Source organism: Gobius niger, assembly GCF_951799975.1.
Source record: "Gobius niger genome assembly, chromosome: 5".
Classification (NCBI taxonomy): domain Eukaryota; kingdom Metazoa; phylum Chordata; class Actinopteri; order Gobiiformes; family Gobiidae; genus Gobius; species Gobius niger.
Genome location: NC_136856.1, coordinates 34,830,219 through 34,843,080, shown reverse-complemented (window position 1 = coordinate 34,843,080; position 12,862 = coordinate 34,830,219). Strand labels below are relative to the sequence as shown.

The window sequence follows — 12,862 nt, the reverse complement described above, 5'->3', positions numbered from 1 at the left end:
CTATTTAATAAAATTAGATATAAACAGAAGACTTATAAATAATAAATAACTTATAAATAACAATAAAATCATATGTCTGTAAATAAAATGTATACATTACAAAAGAAAAATGATTATCTAACACAATAACACTGGGGAATCTCAGGGGCACATGAACGCAGCGTGTTCTGTTGTCTTTTTTATAATATATAATAACATACATAAAATCTCTTTCTGCTTGTTTTAAATGAAACCACATGAGAGAGAACACAGTCGGGATGGACTCAGTCCTCTTCCCTCACCGCTGCGGGGGAGCCTTTAGTGGCTAACTCCTGTAGTCTAGCTCATGGGGCTAGTTTCTCCTCACATCCTGTGGCAATGGAGCTAAATCAGGGCGAGTTCTTCCACATAACCGGTGGCCGAGGAGCTAGCTGGGGGCTAGCTCTGCCTCATGTCCAGTGGCAGTGGAGCTAGCTGGGGGCTAGCTCTGCCTCACGTCCAGTGGCAGTGGAGCTAATGGGCTAGCTCTGCCTCACGTCCAGTGGCGGTGGAGCTAGCTGGGGGCTAGCTCTGCCTCATGTCCAGTGGCAGTGGAGCTAATGGGCTAGCTCTGCCTCATGTCCAGTGGCAGTGGAGCTAGCTGGGGGCTAGCTCTGCCTCACGTCCAGTGGCAGTGGAGCTAATGGGCTAGCTCTGCCTCACGTCCAGTGGCGGTGGAGCTAGCTGGGGGCTAGCTCTGCCTCATGTCCAGTGGCAGTGGAGCTAATGGGCTAGCTTTGCCTCATGTCCAGTGGCGGTGGAGCTAGCTAGGGGCTAGCTCTGCCTCACGTCCAGTGGCAGTGGAGCTAATGGGCTAGCTCTGCCTCACGTCCAGTGGCGGTGGAGCTAATGGGCTAGCTTTGCCTCACGTCCTGGAGGAGCTTGTTGATCTCAGCCACCAGCTCGCTGGCGTCGACGAGCTCGTGGCGGCTGTCGCTGCGTTTGCCCGGGTGGAGGTGGCTCAGAACAGAGTCAAAGTCGTCCTCCTCGTAGTTCTCGGGGATCTCCTCCATGGCTGGCAGCCATTTGGTGGGGGGTCCGGGCAGGGGGACAGGGATGGGGACCACAGTGGGGGTGGGAGCAGGCTGCAGGGCAGGGCTTAGGGCTGTGAGGAGCGGGGTACTGTGGGCCTTGTTGTTCTGGAGGTGGTTCTTGGGCTGCGAGCCCAGCTTGGTGCTGGGTTTGAGGGTGTGGTAGGCCCCGGGATGGGGGTGGCCCATGCTGGGGTTCTGGAAGTGCGTGTTGGCAGCCCAGGCTGCCACCCCCTGTTGGTGAGCCGATGGGTTGGCCTTCCCCGGGAGGTGGCCTCTCCTGCGGTCCAGGGACCCGCTGAGGGGCACCCCCACCCCGCTCAGGCTGGTGGCCCGCTGGTTCTCGTTGACCTGGACATACGCATCTAGGCCCTGGGGCAGAAGTCTCTGGAACACACTGCTCATCTCCGATAGCAGAGAGGAGGTCCCACACGCCTCCTCATCCCGCACGGCCACTGCACTGCCCTCAGCGCCCTCCTCACCCTCCTCTGAGCTCAGCTCTTTACCGAAGGTGGAGAAGCTTTGGTTCCGGTCAGTGCAGGGCACAGGGGTGGACTCCTGGGACAGCTCTGCGGGCTGTCGGGCCTCCTCTCCGGGGATGTACAGGTTACTCCTGTAGTCAGAGGAGGAGGCGGGCGAGGCCAGGGGGGGCATCCAGCACTGGTCCGAGTGTCCCAGGACACGGCACTCCTCTGTGCACAGCCGCATGCCTGAGGGAGACAAACACAGCTCATCAGTCACTGATCAGCACCCCTTCACAAGCTACCATTTCTCTCTTTTAAGTCACCCTTTGAATGTGAAATCTTCAAATAGAAAACCTCAGAAGAATAAATTAGTCAAATCAAATATGGCGTCTAAAGCGTTCATTAGTGGAGCGGTGCTGGTGCGGGACTTCATTACGGCCTCATTAAGATGAAAGCAGCATTTATAATACATCTTAGAGTGGAAGAGGAGCGTTTGGGCACAGAGAGGCACAGTGCGGGGGCAGCACTGATAAAAGACGGCAAAAATAAAAGATTTAAGCCAGTAGATTTGTGTGAAAAGGGATGTGTCAACACTGGTTTTGACGGGGCGACAGTGAACGCGCCCTGCTGCTGGTTCGTGTGGAACAGTCCCCCGCCTGATCTTGATCTCCCTATAATCCCGCGTGGAGAATCAGAGAAGTTTTAATCAAATCTGACAGGTCTGTGACATTATCAAAGTGCCCCCTCCCTCGAGCCACAGGAGACACTGGGAAACGTCCTCATTTTGATGTGCGCGGGGCACACTTTGGAGCGGGCGGAGGGTGGTCCTCTTCAAGTCACTGAAAGAACTGGGTCATGTTCTAAACTGGCTGTTTTGGGATTATTTTAGTCAAGTTAAACTCTCCTGGCATCCTCACTTTTTCAACTTCTCACAAACTCTCACTTCTCTCTCACCAAGTTTTCATGTTGTTGCTTTTGGAAAAACAGAGCTGGTTTTGTTTACTCTGACTGCTTCACTGGACTCTGATTATTTCAGCACTCAAATTGCCGACACTGTACAGGTATTTCTTTCTATTCTTCTATCTATCTATTTCTATAATCCCATTATCCTGAAACGCACCATAGTAATAGTAAAGGGTGTATGATATATTTCAAACTAAGTGCAGGATAAATCCTATTAAGCTCTTTGATGTATGGGCGGGCGTGGAGTTCATGATGGTACTGAGTAATGGAGTGGAATGACATGCAAAGGAACTGTGCGGCTACATCACAGAAGAGTAGGGCTGCATGATTTTCGGGAAATGTCTTTTGAACAAAGAGATGATTGCTGCTGAAGTGGCCCCGCCCCGAAGGCAGAGGGCCGTAATGTGGCACATAATGACAGGTCTGTGGCTAAACGCTGGTGCGCACAGCGGCACAGGCAGAGGCAGCAGAGGCTGGGGGAGAAAGGTGAGCAGCAGATGTAATTATGCTCTCCAGGCCCTAATCAGCCGCGCAATCTGGAGCCTCGTCGCCACGGCAACAGCTCGTCACATGGCAATTAAGCGGCTCCTTTTCATCAGAGGAGCGGCGCGGCTTGGGTTTGGACCACTCAGAGTGACAGCTCAAAGGTAGGCGCCGCGAGAGCGCCTAACGAGGCGAGCAGACGAGCCGACGACAGGGGGATAATTGGGACGTGGCTGTGAGGAGTGACGGCTGTGGGCAGCGCCGGTGGAAACCACTGGTGCCACTGAAACAGCAGCTGGACACCTGCAAGGTCTGGGCACAGCCTGAGCCGGGCCATGGATACTCTCCCAGGGACGCACATACGACGGCACAGGCTTTCACAAGCTCTATGTGCTGTCCATGTCAAACAGCTGGCCACGCTGGCCCTGGTCTGGACCAGGGCTGGGCACCCATACATTTTTTTGTAGGTGAAATAGGGAAAATGTTGGTTATAAAAATGAAGAAAAAAAAAATAAGGGCAAAATTAAGCAATAATGTGGTAATTTTTTTATGGTGAAAAAAACAAATGGGGACAACCAAGTCACTCCCTTTAATGCTGTTCCTCGAACAACAGCATCAAAACTATTTTTTTTTGGTACCTGCTTTCGATGCTTTCATTTATTCGATACCGCCCAGTAGTACCTAAACCTTTTTTACGATACCAGACTGGTTTAGTTTAACAGTATCCAGCCCTAGCCAGGACACACTCTGCCTGCACCCACTCTACCCATGCACAGTCTTCCTGGGCACACTCTACCTGGGTACACTCCACCTGGGAACACTCTTCCTGGGTACACTCTACCTGAAAACACTCTTCCTGGGTACACTCTACCTAGAAACACTCTTCCTGGGTACACTCAAACAAATCGTGGCCTTTAAAGATCTTTGTCAATCACTAACTCAACAATGTTTCTCTTTGAAGCACAAACTCAAGAACAGTAAGCCCAAAAAGTCTGGAGTTCTACAATATTATCATGGTCATGTGCAGGTTTTTAAAGTTATTAATGAATTGTGTCAAATTAAGGCCTTATCAGTAAGAAAAAAATTAATTCAATTCAACTAAAGATTTCTGTCAGTTTTCCTTAGAATATATTTCCTTTTAAACATTCAGATTCCTTTTGTGTCTAACCCCATACCAAAACAAAATAATGTATTTCTTTCTTGGTGAGATACGAAGCGCTGGTTTCAGCATTTTTGGAGAAAATACTGAAAAGAGGTTCTTACATTCAGCTGCAAAAGATTTAGATTATACATCGATATTATAATGCAGCATCAACACCAACCGGCGTAATCCAGGCTGAAGTGCTGGTTCTGGCCCAGCCCTAACCCGGAGCTGCTCTGCGGGCGGCCTTGGGTTTGGGTTTGGGTTTGTCTCTGAGGGGACGGGTATTACCTGCATGCGGTCTGTGGGGCCCGTCCGCCGCGTACACCTCGGGATAGCCCTCGCCCAGGAGCCGCTCCATGGGCGACTCGCGGCCCGGGTCGTAGTCGCTGTCGCCCGCCTCGCTGTCCCCACGCCCGCTGTCCTTCAGGCTGAACTTATCCATCTCATTCAGGGCGTATCTGCACAAACACACACACACACACACAGACAGGCCTTATCAGAGCGGAGCAGGAGCAGGAGCAGGGACAGGCACGAGCGAGAGGCTTTACATACTATTATGCAAATCGGGTTACTCGCCGTGGAAAAGTCCCAGACAAAATATGTTCTCGGCAGCTGAGGTTCTGCGAACGCGGCGCGGAGGGTCGTAGAAAATGGCAATTTGAACGGTCGCAATTAGCAAAGACTGGAATTTAAAAAAAGGGAGAAAGACGTCCTCTGCAGAGAGCTGGATCTCGCCCCATCACAAAGGGGTTTTATCAGGACTAAAAGCTCCTAACCCTGTAGTTTACAGCTCTACAAACACGCTCTGTGAACCCACATAGGATTTGAGCTTACTTCAGTTATTATTTGGTTCATTTCTGGTGGGAGTGCGGTGTCATTTGTGGCTCAGGTTTAGCTCGGGTTAGTCCAAGGACCAAGGTTGTTTCTAACCCTTCTCCTGGTACTTCATGTTTTTCCTCGGTTTAATCCTAGCTTTATCTCTTTTTTCTTTTACTATAAGAAGCTGGTTTAGGTTCGGGCCACTTTCAGTATCATATTTTGGGACATTTGAGAAGCAAAGAGGGGACTGTTAGATCTCATCTGGTCTAAACAATCAAATTAAAATGCACCTAGTTTTTTGGGGATTAAACGCTAAACAAATCAGGCTCGGAATTAAACATAAATCCCAAATCCAGGGAAATCTGGTATGTGTTGGTGCTACTTAAAGGGGCTACATGCAAGTTAGCCATTTTATACTCACTGCTGCCACCTCAGGTCACACGTGTAACTGCAGCTTCTACATTAAGCTCTTGCATGACGCAATTGGGACCCAAAGTAAAACGTTTTGAGTGAGGTCTGGGCTCATTCTACACATTGACATGGCTGGAACATGTATGGGGAGGAAAACACTTAATTTTGACATTTTTGAATTCTGTATAGTCCCTTTAAAGTCGAGGATTTGCCACTGGATTTTGAGAAAAGGTCCATTTCCCATTTAAATCTATTGACGAACATTCAATCAGTGCAATCCAGGTTTAGTCCAGTCCTACCTAATCTATTGTATGTGTAAGCACTTTGTCGTTCTCCTCATTCGACCCCGCCTCTCATCTGGAGGATTAGCCTATTGTGCATGTTGTAGGCTGCCTTTGCCGTTAGCGGAGATGTGAACACTCTGAGAACCCCCCTCGTCCAATAGAATGCTGACCCAGTGCGACGCCATGGGCTCTTCTTACCTGTAGCTGCGCGTGTATTTGTTGCCTCGGAAGCTCGGCCGGGGCTGGTACTGGCCCTGATGGAGCATGGACAGAAGCTGTGAGACTTGCTACAATGGCAGAAACAGACACACGGACACACAGGGACAAAAAGAAAAAAAATAAAGGGACAAAATGAGGAGGGGGAATGAATGGAGCAACAACAAGGCACAGGACGATGTGGGGAGGGGGTGGCGTGACTACGGAAAATCAAAGACATAAAAAACACCACCAAAAAAAAAAAACAAAGACACCAAAAACACTTGGCAGGACCATCACAAGGCACGACATATCGCCGTTTAACAATATCGCAATAGATTTCAATATCGTCGACTGCTGCAATGTAACTCACTAGTCTTTCATCTGACTGAGATTGACATTCTTTTTTAAATTCAGCTTATTGATAGTTTAGTTTGTATCAGTTAAAAGTTGTGCCGATTTGCATTGACATTTGTAAGTCTTGTTTTGACACTAAAACACATGTCTTACAACATTTGATAAAAGCTTTCGTGCACTGGTTCCCAAATGGTGGTCCACATCCTTGGCTTTACTCAAGGTCAACTGCAATTTTAGTCTTGGTTCGCTCTAACTAAGAGATATTTTCATTTCTGCCTTAGCAGTCCTCCTAAATGTAGTGTTTGGAAATGGTTCACACCCAGTTTGGACAGGATTTAGTCCAATCTAGAATTATCTAAGTCCCGATTTGATCTTGATCTAGGCCTGGTGGGACTTGTTTTGAGGTGTTGCTTGAAGTGAAAAGTTTGAGAACCACTGCTTCAGTGAAATATCACAATAAAACCAGGAATGCAATACTCGAGCCAGTTATCAAATACTGCCAGTTTTCTCCTCTTGTACGGCCCTCATCACAGCTGAACTGAAATTTGAATCACTGCCGTTGCTTTGAACACAACTAACTTTGCTGTTTCCATGGACTCTTAATTCTATCTATAAGCTGCAAACCCTGTAGTTTAGATCTCTACAAAGATGCTCTCAAATGCATATCACTGATGTATTAGTTTTGCAGTTCATATTATGTCTTCTCTCCTAAAAATGTGCACTGTGTGATCTGATCTTGACTATACAAAATGAATTGCAAATCGAAATCACAAAAGCAGACACCAAAATCACAATAATCCCTAGTTTCTTCACCCTGTTAAAAGTCTATCCTACCAAATCCATCTCTACACATGTCAATTTGAATCAACAAATTTGGCTGTTTCAAAATGGCTGCTTTAACAATGTAGCTGTCAGTGTTTTGATAACCCAGTAGGAATGAAAAAGCTGTGTCCTCTCTCACCTCCACTGGGGGCGTCGCGTGGGCCAGCTCCAGGGCGAAGTTCTCCGGCACGTGGTTGGAGGAGATGGTGACCAGGCTGTTGAGGGACTGGCGGGAGTGGTGGCTCTGGCGGCTCCCCAGGGTGCCCCGGTCGGGTGTGGGCGAGGCGGAGGGGGAGCGCGGGTGGGCCCTGACCGGCAGCGTCCCGTTGACGGTGGGCACCAGGGTGATGTCGGCCTTGTGGATCTGCCGTGCGGGCTTCTTGGGGTGGTTCTGGTAGCTGCTCTCGGCCATGCGGCAGTTGTAGTTGTGCCGGGGGTCCTTCTTTTCGCGGCTGCAGCGCGCCGTGGCGAACATGACCATGACCACGAGGAGCAGGGCGCACACGGCCCCCAGGGAGATGATGACGATGAGGGAGAGGTCCAGAGAGGCTTGCCCGGAGCCGGCGGGGTACAGCGGGGGCAGCATCTCCATGGTCTCCTGCAGCCCCAGCCTCAGCAGCGCCCCGGTGGTCAACCTTGTGGTCCCCCTGTCCTGGACCTCCACTCTGATCTCGATCACGTCCCGGCCGCACTGCTCCAGGCTGGCGTTGGTGCGCAGCTCACAGCGGCGGGGGTCCATGACGAACAGCCCCTCCTCGTTGCCAGATACGATGGCACAGCTGAGCTCTCCGTTGGCGCCCGCATCGCGGTCGCTCACCTTCATAGTGGTCACTATCTGTCCCGGGGACGCGTACCTCCACACGGCCAGCTCCGCGGTGTGGTTCCTCAGCGAGGGCGACAGGATGACCGGCGCGTTGTCGTTCTCGTCCAGCACGGTCAGCAGGACAGTGGTGTTGGTGGACAGCGGGGGGTTCCCTCCGTCCCGCGCCTGGATCGTGAAGGCGATCCGGCTGACGTCCTCGTGGTCGAAGCTCCGCAGGGCGTAGATGGCCCCGTTGGAAGGGTCGATGGTGACGTAAGTGGAGATGGGGCTTCCCTGGATGACCGTATCGATCACACTGTACGTCACCTGCCCGTTCGTGCCCAGATCGGGGTCCGACGCCACCACGGTCATGAGGTAGGCGCCGGGAGAGTTGTTCTCCGATTTGAAGACCTCGTACCTGTTCTTCTCAAAGTGCGGCGGGTTGTCGTTGTCGTCCAGCACCTGCACGGTGAAGTGCTTGATGGTGGAAAGACTGGGAGAGCCCCGGTCCTCCGCGATCACTGTCAGACTGTACTCCGACCTCTTCTCCCGATCCAGAGAGACATTGGTGAGGATCATGTAGTTCCTCTCGTAGGTCTTCTGCAGCCTGAAGTGTCCGTGGCCGTGCAGCCGGCACACCACCTCCCCATTCAGCCCCGCGTCGCTGTCGTCCACCCTCACCAGAGCGATGAAGGTGTCAACAGGGGCGCTCTCCGAGATGTACGCCACCTCCTCCTTCCCCGGGGTCATCAGGTTCACGTTGATCTCCGGCTTGTTGTCGTTCACATCCACCACTTTGACCACGATTTTACACAATCCCGGGATGGAGTTGGGCCCCATGTCCTGCGCCTGGACGTCCAACTCGTAGGAAGCGGTGGTCTCATAGTCCACTTTTTTAATCAGAGTGATATGTCCCGTATCCGGATTGATTTTGAACGTCTCCAGAATCTTCGGCGAGACATGGCTGCTGAAGGAGTAGACTATCTTGCCGTTGGTGCCCTCGTCCGGGTCCGTGGCGTTCAGGTCGAGGAGGAGGGTCCCGAGGGGCGAGCTTTCCGACAAGTTCACGATGTAGGCTTGCTCGTCGAACGCGGGGCTGTTGTCGTTGGAGTCGGAGACGCTGATCTTCACCAGGGTCGAGCCGGACTTGGGGGGCACGCCGTTGTCCGAGGCCGTGAGCTGCAGCTGGTACGCGGGCTGCGACTCCCGGTCCAGCTCGCGCATCACCACCAGCTCCGCGTACTTGGCGCCGTCCGTGCGCGTCCTCACCTCGATCTTGAAGAAGTTGTTCGGGGAGAGCGCGTACGTGTGCAGCGCGTTGTCCCCGACGTCCGCGTCTACGGCCCCGTCCAGCGGGATGCGCGTGCCCACCGACGCGCTCTCGGAGATCTCGATGGGCACGATGGCGCGCGCGAAGTGCGGCGAGTTGTCGTTGATGTCCAGCACCTCCACCTCGACGTGGAAGAGCTGCAGGTACTCCGTGGGCAGCGTCACCACGTCGAACTCGATGGTGCAGTTGAGGTTCTTCTCGCACAGCTTCTCGCGGTCGATCTTGGCGGCGATGCTGATCTCCCCGTCCTCCTCGCGCACGGACAGGAACTGCGTGCTCCCGCGCTGCATGGCGCGGAACCGAAAGCTCAGCGATCCGGGGAGTTTGGCCAGGACCCCGGCGACGTCCTCCCTCAGCCGCGCGATCACGCTCCCCACTCTCTGCTCCTCGTAAACTCTGTATTTCAGAGTCTTCGCGTGCGCCGCGCCGCACCAAACAGCCGCCACGAGCAGGAGCTTGATTAAAAACATCTCCCCTTTGGATCGTTTCGTTGCTGCGCCCATCTTTGCCCAGCTCTGCGTGGCTCCCAGACGATGGAAATCTCCTCACAAGTCTGGCATCGTCACCTTTACAGTCCACTCCGCCGTGCGTAAAATCCACAAAAAAGGAAACAAACGAGAGAAAACGCTCCACTACTTAATAAATACTACTCTAATCAAATAAATAAGTGAGTTCTAACTAAATGGTGCAGCCTTTTTTTAGTAAACAAAGCGGCAGGACAGAGTTGCGCGTCTGCACGTCCGCGCTGCCGCCTGTTCGTGCGCCGAGTGAGGGAGAGCGCGTCTGCGGGAAGAAAAAACGAGGCAGCTTTCTCCAGCACTTCGTGGCACAGAGAGAGAGAGAGGGAGGGAGGGTGAGGGGGGTGTCGAGGGGGGGAAGGGGTCGCACTCCCGCCTTCCCTGCTCCCCGCTCCCGTCTCCTTTTACCAAAAAAAAAAAAAAAAAGAAAGAAAGAAAAAAGAATAAACACCCCAGCCCCCCCTCCTTCTCCAAATGTCTCCAAATGTGCCAGAATCACCGCGGGGGCCAGCAGGGCGCACGGGGAGGGGGGGGGAGAGCTGAGCGACACCCACAATTGAGCGTGTGTCACAACAATGGCCCGCGCGCAGGAATGATTCGGATCCATTGGAACAAAAAAAAGTCCCCCGGTTTGACCCCGGGCAGGCGCGCTTTGTTGGGGATTGGGTCCGCAGCGTGTGCCGACGTCTCTGCTCCTTTGTGCCGCGCGTTCGAGTTTTAATCCTATACGGTTTGATCGTCTGGGGAAGTGGGGCAAAAAAAAAATAAGAATACAAATCAAAACGGAGAGGAAAGTTGACAACTGCTTTTAAGTAAAGTCAATGCAAACTGGAGCAAAACTATGCCCCCATTGTGGGTGTAGAGAATGTGTTTACTGAAGTGAGGGGAGGAAAGTGATTGGTTTGAATGTTACTTAAGTTAAGCATTTGGGAAGAAGAGAAGAGCACTGCCACTTCAAAATAACATGACAGAAGTCCAAGTGAAAGTATGTGGGGTAAATACTTTCCATCAGTAATCGGGGGCGGACTGGCTATATGTCCATTCTGGAAGAGCACAGAAGGGCCACCGGCTCTCGGGCCACCAGTCCCGCCTCAACCGAGCTTTACCCAAATCTAAAAGCTAAAAAGAAAAGCATCAAAATAGCGAGAAAAAGAGGATGGTAAGTCAACAAAAACATGAGAAAAACACGGACAAAAAAAAACCTACAAAAACGTGAGGAAAACACAACAAAAAATGATGGAAAAAATGATTAAAAAAACAACAGACAAAAATGGGGCGACGTGACGAAAAGTTTCCATCACTTTTGTAGGTCTTAGCTTTCAAATGAGGCGTTACATTGTTGCTCTCCAGTCGAGAAGCTTTTAGATTTGGGTAAAGCCCAGTATAAAAAAACATGAATCTAAAAGGAATTCCGTGGAGTATGGTGTACCACAAGGTTCAATTTTGGGACCGTTATTATTTATTATTTATATGAATGACTTTGCTTCTGTTTCTACGACCACCTTTCCCGTTCTTTTTGCTGATGATACCAGTCAAAAAAATAATAATAAAAAGCCGAACTGGGGAAAATGCACTCGTTTATGTTAAGGCGGGTGGTAAAAGGTTAAAATAGCCTATGTATTTGTGGAAGTGCACAATTACGCTAATTTGGGCCAAGCTAGTCAGAGTCCAGGGCTGTTTTTCAGTCCCAGTCCGTCCCTGTCAGTAATCAGGTACATTTCCAAAGTACAGATACTGTGCTTGAGAAATTCAAAAGAAAATTGTACCTCAAGTTAAAGTAAGTGTCCACTTTCAATCATGCGAGAAGTTTTTTTTTTTTACTTCATCGCTTTCAACCACAAGTGAAAAGTATGTCTATACAGCGGTGGGATTGCAAACAGAACAGAGCTACGGTTGAAAGACGCACTTTGTTATGAAACGTGAGTCCACAAATAAAGCAACATGTTTATGCACCGCCTGACTCACAGTTTAGAGAGGAGCTCCTCACGTGCACCAAGGCGACGGTGCTGCAGAGAGCGAGGCGGGTCCTCTTGTGATCGGAGGGTCGACAGTTCGAATCGCGCGCGCTGTCTTTGTTCTCCTTGGGCAAGACACTTCACCCTCCTTGCCTCCTGTGTCGGCGTACACTGGTGTATGACTGAGTGTGTGAGTGGGCGACTGGTTCCTTGATGTGAAGCACTTTGAGTGGAAAGGTGCTATATAAATGTGGCTATTTACCTTTTACAAACTCCACCCTATGCATATGTATGTAGCAATAATAATCACTCACTTTCATTTATTCATTTTCCAATTAGGACGAGTAGGTTTTCATAGTCAAATCAGACTTGGACGTATTATGAAGTAGCAGTACTCTTCCTGAGTTCTTCAGCTTGTCATGTCATCACAAAACCTTTATCGCATGCTCCTTTACTCATACCCTGGTCTCTACTTTTCACTACTTGATCAGATAAGTTTTCAAAATATAAGATACTTTTACTCCACCCGTCCTCAGAGCCTTCAGAATCCTGGAGTCTATGGGCCAGGTCCAGCTGACTGATCACAGCTTCATCCTCCAGGCTGTCAGAAAGCTGAACTCTCTCCCTACGCACTTCTGCTTCTGCTGTGGTCCACCCCATATTGTACATTATGTATATATGTTGAAACTTCTTGTGACATAAAGGAGGCAGCAGAGTGTGAACTGAAAAGTGTCCAGCGGCTCACGGTCGCTTAAGTTGCTCACAGTCCGCTATTAAAGTCACTTTTTGGATCTTTGGACAATGTTCTAATGCTGTTCCTCGTGGAAACAGAGCTGGAGGGGTGTTTTGTTTCATCCTTGCATACTCTGAAATCCTGCAGTTTGAGTCCACCTTGTCGTCATGTGCTCAGAACACCTATGTCTAGTTCTATGTTTTGTAAAGTCTAAATAGCAATGGTGTTTTCAAAAGCTTGAAAATTGCTAATTGTATAACTTTTTAAGAGTACAGGGTGAAAAGGGAGTGAAGAGCAACATTCAGAAATTTGTCAGAGCAGGAACAAGAACCCACAACACTGAGGACGGAACAGCATTTACAGCCTTAACCTCTACTACTACAACTACTACTACTACAAAGCTACTCCCTCATTGTACGTAAAAATCATAAAATAGTATAAAAGTGCGAGTGGGCGGCTGAACAACACCTGACATCCACCCCCATCTCCCCAGACACCTGCCCATGTCTGACGCATAATCATGTCCATCTCTG

At 50.4% G+C, this 12,862-nt stretch overlaps 1 protein-coding gene across 1 annotated transcript; it reads right to left on the bottom strand.

Annotated features, from left to right (window-relative positions):
- Positions 1-872: 872 nt before the first annotated feature.
- Positions 873-9,891, bottom strand: pcdh18b (protocadherin 18b; the record flags this gene model as incomplete). Its single annotated transcript, XM_079556503.1, has 4 exons — positions 7,131-9,891; positions 5,816-5,871; positions 4,392-4,561; positions 873-1,759 (listed from the first exon to the last, which is right to left on the bottom strand). The coding sequence occupies exons 1-4, from the start codon at positions 9,624-9,626 to the stop codon at positions 873-875; spliced, it is 3,609 nt and encodes a 1,202-aa protein (XP_079412629.1). The 5' UTR covers positions 9,627-9,891.
- Positions 9,892-12,862: the final 2,971 nt, after the last annotated feature.